Source organism: Oncorhynchus mykiss, chromosome 15, assembly GCF_013265735.2.
Source record: "Oncorhynchus mykiss isolate Arlee chromosome 15, USDA_OmykA_1.1, whole genome shotgun sequence".
NCBI classification, from domain to species: domain Eukaryota; kingdom Metazoa; phylum Chordata; class Actinopteri; order Salmoniformes; family Salmonidae; genus Oncorhynchus; species Oncorhynchus mykiss.
This window is the reverse complement of record NC_048579.1, coordinates 12,585,500-12,603,286: the sequence shown is the minus strand read 5'-3', so window position 1 is coordinate 12,603,286 and position 17,787 is coordinate 12,585,500. Positions and strand designations below refer to the sequence as shown.

Genomic DNA, 17,787 nt, shown 5'->3' with positions numbered 1-17,787 from the left:
TCGAAAACATTTATACCAATTTATTGAACTTACAGGCAACAAATTATCTAATCATTATGGTAGGAGACTATAACAGTGTTAAGTACCTCAATGGACCGTAAAGGTAATCAGTTTGTAGAGTATCATCACCGTGCCCTTAAGGAAATCACAAATAGTATGGACACATTAGAAATAGTGGATATTTGGAGACTAAAAAACCCAGACCTAGTGAGATATACATGGAGGAAACTTAATCAAGCTAGTCGTCTTGACTACTTTCTTGTCTCTTTCAAAGGTTAAAAAAGTTAATAGGAGAAAGACAGAATGCGATCGGATCATCATCTAATTGGTATTCACATAACTCTTATAGATTTTCCACGTGGACGGGGATATTGGACATTTAATCGAAGTTTACTGGAGGACAACTTATTTTTAACTAAGACAAAATATCTAATAACTGAATTTTTCCAGTATAATATAGGTTCAGAAAACCCCCTTAATGTTTGGGATATGTTTAAATGTACCTTCAGGGGTCATTCAATTCAATATTCATCAATAATAAGAAAGCAGTTTCTGGCTAAAGAGACAAGACTAACAAGGGAAATCCATGAACTAATAGTACAGGTAGATAGAAATAAAAACAATACTACAGAGATACAAAATAAGTTGGAAGAAAAACAAAAAGAACTGGAGGAACTTATTCAAGAACGATCTAATGTAATCTATTACAAAAATAAAGCAAACTGGATGGAATATGGAGAAAAATGCACACAATTCTTCCTGAATCTCCAATACAGGAACGCTAACAAAAATAATTTGCAGAAACTCGTTACTGAAGACGGAGTCATCTATGATTTTCCAAATGATATTTTAAGAGGAAGCTAATTATTTCAGGCAGATGTTCTCTTTTTCGTCTCATCCTCTCCCACTGAATGAAGATTACGGTAAGGAATTATTTTCAAATAATATAAAAAATGGAAAATTAACAAAATGTACAGAAAGATCAGTGTGAAGGCCAAATTACAGAGGAAGAACTTTGAGGCTATTAAATCCTTTCAGTCTGGAAAAACCCCAGGGCTTGATGGCGTACCGGTAGAGGTATATCAAGTATTTTTTAATATACTAAAAGCTCCATTATTAGATTGTTTTAACTACTCCTATATAAATGGTAATCTGTCAGGTACTCAGCAGGAAGGTCTGATTTCTTTATTATTTAAACAAGACCCAGATGGCAAATATAAAGACCCGGTCTATCTAAAAAACTGGAGGCCCCTACCACTTCAATGTTGTGATGCAAAAATACTAGCAAAATGCATAGCACTCAGAATTAAAAGGGTTTTTACCAGGTATTGTTCATCCTGATCAGACAGGTTTTTTACATGGACGATACAGTGGAGATAATATACGACAACTACTAGAAATAATAGAACATCATGAAACATATAAGAAGCCAGGACTGGTATTTATAGCAGATTTTGAAAAGGCAATTCTTAAAGTAATACTGGATTTGATTTATAAATGCCTGGATTTTTTTGATTTCAGTAATTCACTTATTAAATGGGTCAAATGTATAGCACAGGTGTAAAATAGTAAATAACAGCTACTTCTCAGAGAGTTTTGAATTGTCAAGGTGTTAAACAAGGGTGTCCGCAGTCACCATATCTATTCGTTATGGCCATAGAAATGCTAGCTATTAAAATCAGATCCAATAACAACATTAGAGGATTAGAAATCCAAGGCTTAAAAACAAAGGTGTCCATGTATGCCGATGACTCCAGTTTTATATTAAGTCCTCAAGCTAGATCCCTGCAATGTCTCATTAAAGATCTAGATAACATTTCTGTACTCTCTGGACTAAACCTAATTATGATAAGTGTACAGTATTACATATTGGATCCGTAAAAAAAAAAAAAAACTTTTACATTACCTTGCAGCTAACCTATAAAATGGGCTGATGGTGAAGTAGGAGAGAAAGAGAGAGAAAGGGAGGAAGGAGTAGATACCTGTTCCCAGCATTGTGGTAGGAGTTCAGCCTCAACTCTGGTAGGACCAACATGTCTGGCAAACGCCACACAACCTGTTAGGATCATCCGCCTATAGACATACATACACAACCTGTTAGGATCACCTACCTACAGACACAACCTGTTAGGATCCTCTACCTATAGACATACAGACACAACCTGTTAGGATCATCTGCTTATAGAAACAACCTGTTTGGATCACCTACCTATAGACACAACCTGTTAGGATCATCTACCTATAGACATACAGACACAACCTGTTAGGATCACCTGCCTATAGAAACAACCTGTTCGGAGCTACCTATAGACATACAGACACAACCTGTTAGGATCACCTACCTATAGACACAACCTGTTAGGATCATCTACCTATAGACACAACCTGTTAGGATCATCTACCTATAGACACAACCTGTTAGGATCACCTACCTATAGACATATACATAAAGTATTCGGCCCCCTTGAACTTTGCGACCTTTTGCCACATTTCAGGCTTCAAACATAAAGATATAAAACTGTATTTTTTTGTGAAGAATCAACAACAAGTGGGACACAATCATGAAGTGGAACAACATTTATTGGATATTTCAAACTTTTTTAACAAATCAAAAACTGAAAAATTGGGCGTGCAAAATTATTCAGCCCCTTTACTTTCGGTGCAGCAAACTCTCTCCAGAAGTTCAGTGAGGATCTCTGAATGATCCAATGTTGACCTAAATGACTAATGATGATAAATACAATCCACCTGTGTGTAATCAAGTCTCCGTATAAATGCACCTGCACTGTGATAGTCTCAGAGGTCCGTCAAAAGCGCAGAGAGCATCATGAAGAACAAGGAACACACCAGGCAGGTCCGAGATACTGTTGTGAAGAAGTTTAAAGCCGGATTTGGATACAAAAATATTTCCCAAGCTTTAAACATCCCAAGGAGCACTGTGCAAGCGATAATATTGAAATGGAAGGAGTATCAGACCACTGCAAATCTACCAAGACCAGGCCGTCCCTCTAAACTTTCAGCTCATACAAGCAGAAGACTGATCAGAGAAGCAGCCAAGAGGCCCATGATCACTCTGGATGAACTGCAGAGATCTACAGCTGAGGTGGGAGACTCTGTCCATAGGACAACAATCAGTTGTATATTGCACAAATCTGGCCTTTATGGAAGAGTGGCAAGAAGAAAGCCATTTCTTAAAGATATCCATAAAAAGTGTCATTTAAAGTTTGCCACAAGCCACCTGGGAGACACACCAAACATGTGAAAGAAGGTGCTCTGGTCAGATGAAACCAAAATGGAACTTTTTGGCAACAATGCAAAACGTTATGTTTGCGTAAAAGCAACACAGCTCATCACCCTGAACACACCATCCCCACTGTCAAACATGGTGGCAGCATCATGGTTTGGGCCTGCTTTTCTTCAGCAGGGACAGGGAAGATGGTTAAAATTGATGGGAAGATGGATGGAGCCAAATACAGGACCATTCTGGAAGAAAACCTGATGGAGTCTGCAAAAGACCTGAGACTGGGACGGAGATTTGTCTTCCAACAACACAATGATCCAAAACATAAAGAAAAATCTACAATGGAATGGTTCAAAAATAAACATATCCACGTGTTAGAATGGCCAAGTCAAAGTCCAGACCTGAATCCAATCGAGAATCTGTGGAAAGAACTGAAAACTGCTGTTCACAAATGCTCTCCATCCAACCTCACTGAGCTCGAGCTGTTTTGCAAGGAGGAATGGGAAAAAATTTCAGTCTCTCGATGTGCAAAACTGATAGAGACATACCCCAAGTGACTTACAGCTGTAATCGCAGCAAAAGGTGGCGCTACAAAGTATTAACTTAAGGGGGCTGAATAATTTTGCACGCCCAATTTGTCAGTTTTTGATTTGTTAAAAAAGTTTGAAATATCCAATAAATGTCGTTCCACTTCATGATTGTGTCCCACTTGTTGTTGATTCTTCACAAAAAAATACAGTTTTATATCTTTATGTTTGAAGCCTGAAATGTGGCAAAAGGTCGCAAAGTTCAAGGGGGCCGAATACTTTCGCAAGGCACTGTAGACACGACCTGTTAGGATAACCTACCTATAGACACAACCTGTTAGGATCATCTACCTATAGACATACAGACACAACCTGTTAGGATCACCTACCTATAGACATATAGACACAACCTGTTAGGATAACCTACCTATAGACACAACCTGTTAGGATCATCTACCTATAGACATACAGACACAACCTGTTAGGATCATCTGCCTATAGAAACAACCTGTTTGGAGCTACCTATAGACATACAGACACAACCTGTTAGGATCATCTACCTATATACATATAGACACAACCTGTTAGGATCATCTACCTATAGACACAACCTGTTAGGATCACCTACCTATAGACATATAGACACGACCTGTTAGGATAACCTACCTATAGACACAACATGTTAGGATCATCTACCTATAGACATACAGACACAACCTGTTAGGATCACCTACCTATAGACACAACCTGTTAGGATCACCTACCTATAGACACAACCTGTTAGGATCACCTACCTATAGACACAACCTGTTAGGATCACCTACCTATAGACACAACCTTTTAGGATCACCTACCTATAGACACAACCTGTTAGGATCACCTACCTATAGACACAACCTGTTAGGATCACCTACCTATAGACACAACCTGTTAGGATCACCTACCTATAGACACAACCTGTTAGGATCACCTACCTATAGACACAACCTGTTAGGATCACCTACCTATAGACACAACCTGTTAGGATCACCTACCTATAGACACAACCTGTTAGGATCACCTACCTATAGACACAACCTGTTAGGATCACCTACCTATAGACACAACCTGTTAGGATCACCTACCTATAGACACAACCTGTTAGGATCACCTACCTATAGACACAACCTGTTAGGATCACCTACCTATAGACACAACCTGTTAGGATCACCTACCTATAGACACAACCTGTTAGGATCACCTACCTATAGACACAACCTGTTAGGTAGATGATCCTATAGACACAACCTGTTAGGATCATCTACCTATAGACACACAGACACAACCTGTAGTTAATAAACACACACACACCATCAAGATCATCTATGATCATCAGTCTAGAAACACAGAGATAACAGCTAGGTATAAAAACCGACACCTCTGTTCGTCGTCAGGTCTCTTGATGAGGTTGAAGAGGATGTGAAGGAGCTGGTCTCTCTCTTTAGGCTTCGGGTGGAGACATGCTGTACACAGGATGAGAGGAATCAACTCCTAGAGAGACAGAGGGATGGAGAGAGAGAGAGAGCGGGATTAGAGAGGTATATGAGAGAGAGAGAGAGAGAGAGAGAGAGGGATGGAGAGAGAGACAGATGGAGAGAGAAAGAGGGATAGAGAGAGAGAGAGATGGAGAGAGAAAGAGGGATGGAGAAAGAGAGAGAACAGGATTAGAGCGGTATATGAGAGAGAGAGAGAGAGACAGACAAGAGAGAGAGAGGGATGAGAGAGAGAGGGATATTAGAGAGGGATGGAGAGAGAGAGGGAGATTAGAGAGGGATGGAGAGAGAGAGATATGAGAGAGAGAGGGATGGAGAGAGAGAGAGAGAGAGAGAGGGATAGAGAGAGAGAGAGAGAGAGAGAGAGGGATAGAGAGAGAGAGAGAGAGAGAGAGAGAGAGAGGGATTAGAGAGGTATATGAGAGAGAGAGAGAGAGAGAGAGAGATTAGAGAGGTATATGAGAGAGAGAGAGAGAGACGAGAGAGAGAGACGAGAGAGAGAGAGGGATGGAGAGGGATATGAGAGAGGGATGGAGAGAGAGGGGGATTAGAGAGGGCTATAGAGAGAGAGAGAGCTGGAGAGAGGGATGGAGAGAGAGGAATAGAGAGAGAGGAATAGAGAGAGAGAGAGGGATGGAGAGAGAGAGAGGAATGGAGAGAGAGAGGGATGGAGAGAGAGAGAGAGAGAGATGAGAGAGAGAGAAAGGGATGGAGAGAGAGATTGATGGAGAAAGAGGGGAATGGATAGAGATCAGCTTGGAGTTGTGGCTCTTTGGTTTAAGCAGGGGGCGGGGCAGTCAAACAGCACAGAAAGGGTTTGCAGGCCAGGGGTGGGTGTGGGGGGCAAAGGTTAAGAGAGAGGGAGTTTAACAACAACACTGTAATCCTCAACAGAAACAGAACGATGGTCAAATGAACTGGAAAAGATGTGCAGTTATGTACATCCATGTATCAATGTCTCATGGTTTTATAATATGAATGACTGGTACCCCTTGGTTTAGACCAAGTTACTACTGAACAGTAAAGGTCGTGTGAAGTTCATAGGAGAACCAGCCTGGAGAGAGAGAGAACAAAAACTAAAGCATAGTTCCAGGATGGGACGGGCAGACAGCACTGCCTCATGGTCAAACTGTGGTTAGCTCTACTTTCCTGCCGCACACACAACCAAATTAGAGAGAGAGGATACACTGTTAAAAACACAGTTCAAAATATTGATTTTCTTTTTTGAAACCAGCAGGGTTTTCCAGCAAGATTTCATATTTTTCCTGCTGAGTGTTGGCAAAACAACCAAATGAAACTAAAGACGGTCTATAGTGAGAGGGGCTGGGGAATGGAGGGGGAGACCTGAAATGATTCCCTCAGCGTACACTGGATGTCTGTAGATGCTGAGTACAACTGTCATTCATTCAAATACATATATGATGTGCTTCACACTCAACACAAGCCCCAGAGACAGATTAACAACTGTTGTGATGTGTGTTCACCAACTGTTAGAGAACATTCTAATTTGAATTTGAGCGAGACAGTTAACCCCAGAACAACTTCTCCCTGGGCGACTATTAAGGCAGCCCACCGGGAGGGGGGAGGTTGGGTAAAATGTGGAAGACACATTTCGGTTGAATGCATTCAGTTGTGCAACTGACTAGATATCCCTTTCCCCACTTCAACCTTGTTCTATTCCAGAACCAGTGAACCCTATATGACATTGTTCTATTCCAGAACCAGTGAAGTCAAACCTATATTTAAACCAGGGGTGGCCAACTACAACCTATCGCAGAGCAACACCATGGTAACATATTTAAACCAGGGGTGGCCAGCTAGGACCTATCGCAGAGTGACACCATGGTAACATATTTAAACCAGGGGTGGCCAACTAGGACCTATTGCAGAGCGACACCATGGTAACATATTTAAACCAGGGGTGGCCAACTAGGACCTATTGCAGAGTGACACCATGGTAACATATTTAAACCAGGGGTGGCCAACTAGGACCTATTGCAGAGCGACACCATGGTAACATATTTAAACCAGGGGTGGCCAACTACGACCTATCGCAGAGCGACACCATGGTAACATATATAAACCAGGGGTGGCCAACTACGACCTATTGCAGAGTGACACCATGGTAACATATTTAAACCAGGGGTGGCCAACTACAACCTATTGCAGAGTGACACCATGGTAACATATTTAAACCAGGGGTGGCCAAATAGGACTTATTGCAGAATGACACTATGGTAACATATTTAAACCAGGGGTGGCCAACTACGACCTATTGCAGAGTGACACCATGTTCAGTGCAAATTAAGTCATTTTAGACTATTGAGATGCAGCCCAGTCACTTTAATAATGTTTACATTACTCATATCACATCTACAGTGAGGAGAACGTATTTGAACGAAAGTATTTGATAACCTGCAAAATCGGCAGTGTTTCCTACTTACAAAGCATGTAGAGGTCTGTAATTTTTATCATAGGTACACTTCAACTGTGAGAGACGGAATCTAAAACAAAAATCCAGTAAATCACATTGAATGATTTTTAAGTAATTCATTTGCATTTTATTGCATGACATAAGTATTTGATACATCAGTAAAGCAGAACTTAATATTTGTTACAGAAATCTTTGTTTGTAATTACAGAGATCATATGTTTCCTGTAGTTCTTGACCAGGTTTGCACACACTGCAGCAGGGATTTTGGCCCACTCCTCCATACAGACCTTCTCCAGATCCTTCAGGTTTCGGGGCTGTCGCTGGGCAATACGCACTTTCAGCTCCCTCCAAAGATTTTCTAATGGGTTCAGGTCTAGAGACTGGCTAGGCCACTCCAGGACCTTGAGATGCTTCTTACGGAGCCACTCCTTAGTTGCCCTTGCTGTGTGTTTCGGGTCATTGTCATGCTGGAAGACCCAGCCACAACCCATCTTCAATGCTCTTACTGAAGGAAGGAGGTTGTTGGCCATGATCTTGCGATACATGGCCCCATTCATCCTCCCCTCAATACGGTGCAGTCGTTCTGTCCCCTTTGCAGAAAAGCATCCCCAAAGAATGTTGTTTCCACCTCCATGCTTCACGGTTGGGATGGTGTTCTTGGGGTTGTACTCATCCTTCTTCCTCCAAACACGGCGAGTGGAGTTTAGACAAAAAAGCTATTTTTGTCTCATCAGACCACATGACCTTCACCCATTCCTCCTCTGGATCATCCAGATGGTCATTGGCAAACTTCAGACGGGCATGGACATGCGCTGCCTTGAGCAGGGGGACCTTGCGTGCGCTGCAGGATGTTTGAGACTGTGGTCCCAGCTCTCTTCAGGTCATTGACCAGGTCCTGCCGTGTAGTTCTGGGCTGATCCCTCACCTTCCTCATGATCATTGATGCCCCACAAGGTGGGATCTTGCATGGAGCCCCAGACCGAGGGTGATTGACCGTCATCTTGAACTTCTTCCATTTTCTAATAATTGTTGTTGCAACAGTTGTTGCCTTCTCACCAAGCGGATTGCCTATTGTCCTGTAGCCCATCCAAACCTTGTGCAGGTCTACAATTTTATCCCTGATGTCCTTACACACTCTGGTCTTAGCCATTGTGGAGAGGTTGGAGTCTGTTTGATTGAGTGTGTGGACAGGTGTATTTTATACAGGTATAGAGTTCAAACAGGTGCAGTTAATACAGGTATTGAGTGGAGAACAGGAGGGCTTCTTAAAGAAAAACTAACAGGTCTGTGAGAGCCGGAATTCTTACTGGTTGGTAGGTGATCAAATACTTATGTCATGCAAAGGGTATATAACAAAGTATTGAGATAAGTATTTGGTCAATAACAAAAGTTTATTTTCCACCATAATTTGCAAATAAATTCATTAAAAATCCTACAATGTGATTTTCTGGATTTTTTTCTCCCTCATTGTCTGTCATACTTGAAGTGTACCTATGATGAAAATTACAGGCCTCTCATCTTTTTAAGTGGGAGAACTTGCACAATTGGTGGCTGACTAAATACTTTTTTGCCCCACTGTATAAGTATTGATTGTAAAGAGAACAGGTGGCAGGCAGTTTTACTGTTACACTAATTCAGTCAGTCATCAAAGTCAAGCGTCTTTTGTTCCTAGTCACGTGTCCATGGTGTGGAGAGTGTAGAACTTAAAAGGTGTGTCTTTGAGCTGGCAGTGGGAGGCCTACAAACAGTAGGAGCACAAAGGTGTGTGTGTGTTGATTCTGGCTGTCTAACGGACACAGAACAAAGTCCATACCCCCTGCCACCGAGGCAGAACAATCTCTTTTCTTCATCTTGTTTTTCCTACATTTTTGGTGGGAAGCCAGATTCTTCATAACTGTCAGTAGATCAGTAAAACAACAACTGTGATATGCAAATCACATGGACAGTGTGGTGAGCCCACCTGACTCCACCAACCACTCCTCCGCACACACCACAGTGTCACACACAAACACACCACAGTGTCATACACAAACACACCATAGTGTCACACACAAACACACCACAGTGTCACACACACCACAGTGTCACACACAAACACACCACAGTGTCACACACAAACACACCACAGTGTCACACACAAACACACCACAGTGTCACACACAAACACACCACAGTGTCGCACACAAACACACCACAGTGTCGCACACAAACACACCACAGTGTCGCACACAAACACACCACAGTGCCACACACAAACACACCACAGTGCCATACACAAACACACCACAGTGCCACACACAAACACACCACAGTGCCACACACAAACACACCACAGTGTCACACACAAACACACCACAGTGTCGCACACAAACACACCATAGTGTCACACACAAACACACCATAGTGTCACACAAACTCACACACCACAATCTCATAGATGAGTCGAACCATAGCGGACTTCAACAAGCAATAGACTAAAGGTGTCCACATGCTCCCAGTCAAAACGGTTTGGTAGAGTTTGTGCGTACAGTTGACGTTGGAAGTTTACATACACCTTAGCCAAATACATTTAAACTCAGTTTTTCACAATCCCTGACATTTAATCCTAGTAAAAATTCCCTGTCTTAGGTCAGTTAGGATCACCACTTTATTTTAAGAATGTGAAATGTCAGAATAATAGTAGAGAGAATGATTTATTTCAGCTTTTATTGCTTTCATCACATTCCCAGTGCGTCAGAAGTTTACATACACTCAATTTGTATTTGGTAGCATTGCCTTTATACATTTGTTTAACTTGGGTCAAACGTTTCAGGTAGCTTTCAACAAGCTTCCCACAATAAGTTGGGTGAATTTCGGCCCATTCCTCATGACAGAGCTGGTGTAACTGAGTCAGGTTTGTAGGCCTCCTTGCTCGCACATGCTTTTTCAGTTCTGCCCACAAGTTTTCTGTAGGGTTGAGGTCAGGACTTTGTGATGGCCACCCCAATACCTTGACTTAGTTGTCCTTAAACCATTTTGTCACAACTTTGGAAGTATGCTTGGGGTCAATGTCCATTTGGAAGACCCATTTGCGACCAACATTTAACTTCCTGACTGATGTCTTAAGATGTTGCTTCAATATATCTACATAATTTTCCTCCCTCATAATGCCATCTATTTGTGAAGTGCACCAGTCCCTCCTGCAGCAAAGCATCCCCACAACATGATGCTGCCACCCCCATGCTTCACAGTTGGGATGGTGTTCTTCGGCTTGCAAGCATTCCCCTTTTTCCTCCAAAGATAATGATGGTCACTATGGCCAATCAGTTTCATCAGACCAGAGGACATTTCTCCAAAAAGTATGATCTTGGTCCCCATGTGCAGTTGCAAACCGTAGTCTGGCATTTTTATGGCGGTTTTGGAGCAGTGGCTTCTTCCTTGCTGAGTGGCCTTTCAGGTTATGTCGATATAGGACATGTTTTACTGTGGATATAGATACTTATGTACCTGTTTCCTGCAGCATCTTCACAAGGTCCTTTGCTGTTGTTCTGGGATTGATTTGCACTTTTCACACCAAAATACATTCATCTCCAGGAGACAGAACGCGTCTCCTTCTTGAGCAGTTTGATGGCTGCGTGGTCCCATGGTGTTTATACTTGCATACTATTGTTTGTACAGATGAACGTGGTACCTTCAGGCATTTGGAAATTGCTCCCAAGGACGAACCAGACTTGGAGGTCTACAATTTTTTTCTGAGGTCTTGACTGATTTCTTTTGATTTTCCCATGATGTCAAGCAAAGAGGCACTGAGTTTGAAGGTAGGCCTTGAAATACATCCACAGGTACACCTCCAATTGACTCAAATGATGTCAATTAGCCTATCAGAAGCTTCTAAAGCCATGACATCCTTTTCTGGAATTTTCCAAGCTGTTTAAAAGGCACAGTCAACTTAGTGTATGTAAACTTCCGACCCACTGGAATTGTAATACAGTGAATTATACGTGAAATAATGTGTCTAAACAATTATTGGAAAAATGACTTGTGTCATGCACAAAGTAGATGTCCTAACCGACTTGCCAAAACTATAGCTTGTTAGCAAGAAATGTGTGGAGTGGTTAAAGAACTAGTTTTAATGACTCCAACCTAAGCGAAGGTAAACTTCTCACTTCAACTGTATATTATGACATTTTGTGAGGGTTCTGTTCGTTTTGGACATCGGTGTTTTTTTGGGCTGTTCGGACACATACATTTTTTTCTGGATACAAGCTAAAGTTCAGAACCGAAGTCCACCTCCACTCGTCAGTGATTGGTCAACAGTAGGGATTCTTCAATAAAGTATTTGTTGTCATTCCACAAGGAGCGACTCATTTTTCATGCACATTTTTTTCTTTGAGAAATACTGCACCAAACATCTTAGTTAGATGGAAAATTACACAACTAAGATCTCCTCTGCAAAAACATCCAAATGAATGACAACTCCAGAAATCTCTCTTAGATTAATTCAGACTATTTTAAGGAAGTGTTTACTGGCTACTGCACATCAAGATGGACAAACCTCTTTTTCGGTGGTGGAAGTTGGAGTCTTGTTTTAAAGTGTAATGCAGTTGATTGTTGATGTCATGAACATGTAAAGGGGCTGATATCCATAACAGTATATTCCTTTTTTTTTTTTACCTCAACATAGTGTGAAATACATACAAACAGTAGCCTAAATGTAGGATCATTTTGCTGCGGGAGATTCTGGATCTATCCCCCACGGGCATTACAATTACAATGGCGTTTTCATTGATTTGGTCGAGTTCGATTGATCCCTTTACCGCATAAATCTTAATTACTGAAACTAGCCATTACCCCTAACGGCAGGTAGCCTAGTGGTTAGAGCGTTGGACTAGTAACCGAAAGGTCGAATCCCCGACCTGACAAGGTAAAAATCTGTCGTTCTGCCCCTGAACAAGGCAGTTAACCCACTGAATTTGTTCTTAACTAGTTAAATAAAAATAAATAAATAAAAACAAATTTTAAAAAACATAAGCTTTTTCATACATTATCAAAATACTAGCATGGCTTTGTCCTGCTCGACTTTCAGATGAGACTGATGTGTGTTTGTAGCCAGTGACGTGGGCCTGTGTTACACTTGGATGTGAGGTCAGGTGAGGTCATGCAAATGTGGGCGTGTCCAACTCACCTGGCACAGGTGTGCAACCATTCTCTAGGAGCAGAGAGGCATGCACAGAGCGAGACAAAGAGTGAGAGAGTGAAAGAAAGACAAAAGAGAAAGCAAGAGGACAAAAAAAGTGGAAGAGAGGGGGAAGGAGAGATGAGAATTTGTGAAAAACAGTGGAGACAGACGTTGAATTCCAAACTAAAGACAGAAAGAAGCCCGTGTTGATGGGAGGATGGGGGAGGGGGGGGGAGATGAGGGAGCTACCTCTCGTTTGGCCAGGAGGACATTGGGGACGATGTGAGGGAGACAGCGACCCAACATCAGCATCACACTCTCCTCATTGTCTGCCATCCTCGACACCTAAGCGGGGGGAGAGAAGGCTAATATTAAAGAGCGAAATACACATTTTGATATTTCACTGCTCTGAGGACTACATAGTTCAATGGATTCAATAGTAATATAATACACTCTTAAACATAGAAAGCTGACACTATGGTCATGTGACTGATTAGGGGTGACCTCTGACCTCTTCCCCCAGACGACTGTCAGCTGACATCTTACAAAAGGACAACAGGGCCTGCTGGAACGCTGGTGACAACTCCCTGTCAATGAACACAAGGCGAAAAGACGAGAGTGAACGACAATCAAGCTCATTCCAGTCGAGAGAAATAGAATGAGTGTTTATTAAAGGCCACTGGCTCCATCTACAGGTCACACTGAGAAACTACACTATATCTTCAGACTAACCTGTTGGGCTGGTCAAACACCACCGTCCCTCTGCACTTCAGCTTGGCATGGGGTTGTGTAGAGGTGTGTGTAGGGGAACTGACGTTCTGAGTGGGGGGGTTGCTCTCAGTGTGGGGTTTGTCAGGTTCTGAGGCTCTCCTGACGTCCAAGTACTGACCGTTGTCCAGGGGGGACCAGGGAGGGGGAGGTGTGGATGAGGAGGAGAGGGAGTTGAGATGTGAGCCCTGGTCAGGAGGAGGGGGGGACACAGTCCTTCTCAGGCTTTGGATCTCACTGGAGGAGAGAGAAAATAAATCAGAATAGCTGTAAAGTTGTAAGGATTGCAGCCTCCTGAATAGGAGCGGCAGGTAGCCTAGTGGTTAGAGGCAGGTAGCCTAGTGGTTAGAGGCAGGTAGCCTAGTGGTTAGAGGCAGGGTAGCCTAGTGGTTAGAGGCAGGGTAGCCTAGTGGTTAGAGGCAGGGTAGCCTAGTGGTTAGAGGCAGGGTAGCCTAGTGGTTAGAGGCAGGGTAGCCTAGTGGTTAGAGGCAGGGTAGCCTAGTGGTTAGAGGCAGGGTAGCCTAGTGGTTAGAGGCAGGTAGCCTAGTGGTTAGAGGCAGGTAGCCTAGTGGTTAGAGGCAGGGTAGCCTAGTGGTTAGAGGCAGGGTAGCCTAGTGGTTAGAGGCAGGGTAGCCTAGTGGTTAGAGGCAGGGTAGCCTAGTGGTTAGAGGCAGGGTAGCCTAGTGGTTAGAGGCAGGGTAGCCTAGTGGTTAGAGGCAGGGTAGCCTAGTGGTTAGAGGCAGGGTAGCCTAGTGGTTAGAGGCAGGGTAGCCTAGTGGTTAGAGGCAGGTAGCCTAGTGGTTAGAGGCAGGGAGCCTAGTGGTTAGAGGCAGGGAGCCTAGTGGTTAGAGGCAGGGTAGCCTAGTGGTTAGAGGCAGGGTAGCCTAGTGGTTAGAGGCAGGGTAGCCTAGTGGTTAGAGCGTTGGGACAGTAACTGAAAGGTTGCTAGATCGAATCCCCGAGCTGACAAGTTAAAAATCTGTCGCTCTGCCCTTGAACAAGGCGGCTAACCCACTGTTCCTAGGCTTCTTAACTGACCTGCCTAGTTAAATAAAAATTAAATAATAATAATAAATAAATAGGCCCTGGGTGGACAGAGAGCTGATTGCTGAAATGCCAGTTCAAAGTTCAAGGGATAAAGGTCACATGCTGTGGCAGTGACATTTTCAAATCTAGCATCTGTGACCACATAGGGTGGAGTGTAGAGCCATTACCCCATCCTCTCTCAACACACACCTCTGTAGTTTCTTGATCTGGTCAGCCAGACTCTGTTTTTCCTCGTTCAGTAGACTGATCTGATACTCGAACTCCTCAACCATCTCAGTGTGCTGCTGAAAGAGAGACAGAGAAGAGGATTTAGTAAACATTGTGAATGGAGAGAAGGTGTATAGACTAAATCAGTCTGAGTGGATTGTTTAGAGCTCTCCATCTCGCTCTCCTACCTGCTGCAAGAGATCAGGTTTCTGGACAATGTAGTTCCCAGTGAGCTCGCCTGCCTCCACCCCCACGGATACATCCACTGTATCCCGCGGCGACGGAAGGGCGGAGCCACAGTTCCTGTAGATCTGTAATAGATCGGGAGGCTTCGGAATGTTCAGGCCCACGTCGTCCCACAACTCAAAGTCCTGAACGACCGTACAAGATGGGCTGATATCTTTATATACTGTATTGAGCCTTATATGGCACATTAAATACTTGAGCGACAAATCAAACATTACCTGGTCATCATTTTCATCAGAGAATGTGATGGCCGACAGTTTGTACTCATTCTTTAATAAATATTCATTCACAAGAAAATTTAAGGCTCGCTTCTCCAGTGGGCGGATAGGTTCCTAAGAATATAGAGACAGATGGAACATCAATCAACTCGAAAAGTCACGTTTTTCAACAAACTGTAGTTTTGAAGAAACATTGTGTGTTCGCTGCAGTGGTACAGTGACTAACGACGTGTAGGAGAGAGTCCGGCCTACCTGAATCTCAGGATTTGATTTGTAGTTCTTGTTTCTCTCCCTAGTGTCGCTCTCTAGAAAGACAAAGCAACAGAACAGATGAACCCTTCCATCCCAGTGAAAGAGGGGAGGAGCTAGAGAGAAGCTCCATAAAAAGAGAGAGATTATAGAGGGATGACATGGAGGAGTAGAAGTGTTAAGTACGCCACCTGCTGCCTGAGTCAAGTTGGCGCGTAGAGCCTGAATGGTCTCCTTGGCTTTCCGTAGCTCAAACTCCAGCACTGGACAGGAAGTGACATCACAACACACAGGAAGGAAGTGCAGGAACAAACAAACAAAAAGATGGCCATGAAAAAAAAATTGAACAAAAAAATGACCAAAAGAACAACATGTATTGTAAGAAGCTGAGGCAAAAAAATAAATAAAGAGATTGATAAAAACAAGAGACAAACTATGGGGTCTAATGAACGCATGCAGCAGAGGATCCTGGGATAGCTGACTAATGGAGAGTCCTTCAATCTATATGAGTGTCTAAGGCTGCATCCCAATAGTCTAGTGGCTTCCTCTCCTCGTCTCCTTTACTTCATCTGCACTGATCTGAATACACAGGACAGGTGAAAGCAACATGGAGGATACCTTCTGGGAATCTGCTTTCACCTATCGTGAGACAGGGAGAGAAAACCACTCTTCTCTATTGGGATGCAGACTATAGAATATGCTAATAGCTGTCTGACCAGGGATTTTACAATCAATAGATAAAAAAGAGAGTTTGGAGTGGCGCTTCTGGCATTGTGGTTGGTCAAACAATTAGTGTTTTAATAGGATATAATATTAGGCCTATGCATGGGAGTGGATACGATAGCCGCTAATTACCCTATGCATTAACAATACTAACAGGAGAAAAATACATGTATATGAATTGTAATTACATACGCTACATTGAGAGGCGTCTAAAACCTCAAGTCATTTCCCAGTTCAAGTTTGTCATTAGACAGGAAGAAATCCACACGGGAGGAAGAGAAGCAATGGAGACCAGAGAGGACATGTTGCATGGCTGTGAACCAAAGAACTGCCGCTTCAGTAGGTCAAGTCTGTCCCAGTTCAACAGGAAGCGGTCCAGACAAATGTTCCCACTGCTGATCAAGAGCGCACAGGATGCAACAAAACGGAAACAAGATGAAGAACAAAAGTGACGAAGTAAAAAATGAAAGCTAAGCTAAGAAAGAAGAAAGCAGAGAGCTGCTAGCCTAGAGGAGTGTTGTCCAGTATTGGAGCCACTGGGATGGGATCATAACAGACACAACACCCAGAGTCAGACAGCTGGGGGAGACATGTTGGGACGAGGGATGGAGGTGGTGGTTTAGGGGGGAGATGCCAAACCACAGGGAGGAAGGGATGGAGGAAGGGCAGGGGTGGAGGAGTAGAGGGTATGTGGTTGTGGAGAAGGGACCACAGGGAGGGAGGGCAGGGGTGGAGGAGTAGAGGGTATGTGGTGGTGAAGAAGGGACCACAGGGACGGAGGGCAGGGGTGGAGGAGAGAGGGTATGTGGTTGTGAAGAAGGGACCACAGGGAGGGAGGGCAGGGGTGGAGGAGAGAGGGTATGTGGTTGTGAAGAAGGGACCACAGGGACGGAGGGCAGGGGTGGAGGAGTAGAGGGTATGTGGTTGTGGAGAAGGGACCACAGGGAGGGAGGGCAGGGGTGGAGGAGTAGAGGGTATGTGGTTGTGAAGAAGGGACCACAGGGAGGGAGGGCAGGGGTGGAGGAGTAGAGGGTATGTGGTTGTGGAGAAGGGACCACAGGGAGGGAGGGCAGGGGTGGAGGAGTAGAGGGTATGTGGTTGTGAAGAAGGGACCACAGGCTTGCTCTGCTGCATGGTTACTGGAGAATCCTCCAGAACTCTCATCTTACAAAGCTAAAGGGTTGGAATTGACATTTGGCACTTTGCCATTCAGAAAAGGAAAGATAACAGGCCAATTATAAGTCACATAAAGAGATGAGTTTAGATGTGGAGCTCATGGTCCTGTTATCAGCCACATATAAACAATAAGACAGAACAAATTCTGAAGAAATAAAATCCCAATAGTACTTTGCATTTTATTCACAGTACTTTCTAGTCATCATATATGTTCTGAGGTGAGGAGAACAAACACTAGAATAGGCTAGGCTATATCAGCCT

At 43.4% G+C, this 17,787-nt stretch overlaps 1 protein-coding gene across 6 annotated transcripts in view; it reads right to left on the bottom strand.

Moving 5' to 3' along the window:
* LOC110489591 (RAB11-binding protein RELCH homolog) overlaps positions 1–17,787 on the bottom strand; it is a 77,426-nt gene that overhangs the window by 36,270 nt on the left and 23,369 nt on the right. For 3 of the 6 annotated variants that reach the window (XR_005036042.1, XM_036943713.1, XM_036943714.1), the window contains exons 3-13: positions 15,819–15,890; positions 15,631–15,683; positions 15,379–15,492; positions 15,103–15,285; positions 14,897–14,991; positions 13,625–13,897; positions 13,404–13,479; positions 13,142–13,237; positions 12,899–12,922; positions 5,186–5,298; positions 1,983–2,073 (exon numbers count right to left, since the gene is read on the bottom strand). Coding sequence is in view for 5 of the 6 variants with exons in the window: in XM_036943713.1 (XP_036799608.1) it covers positions 1,983–2,073; positions 5,186–5,298; positions 12,899–12,922; positions 13,142–13,237; positions 13,404–13,479; positions 13,625–13,897; positions 14,897–14,991; positions 15,103–15,285; positions 15,379–15,492; positions 15,631–15,683; positions 15,819–15,890 (1,190 nt within the window). In the remaining variant the exon portion in view is untranslated. The remainder of the gene's footprint in view (positions 1–1,982; positions 2,074–5,185; positions 5,299–12,898; positions 12,923–13,141; positions 13,238–13,403; positions 13,480–13,624; positions 13,898–14,896; positions 14,992–15,102; positions 15,286–15,378; positions 15,493–15,630; positions 15,684–15,818; positions 15,891–17,787) is intronic. The other 3 variants (XM_036943715.1, XM_036943717.1, XM_036943716.1) reach the window with 3 other exon arrangements.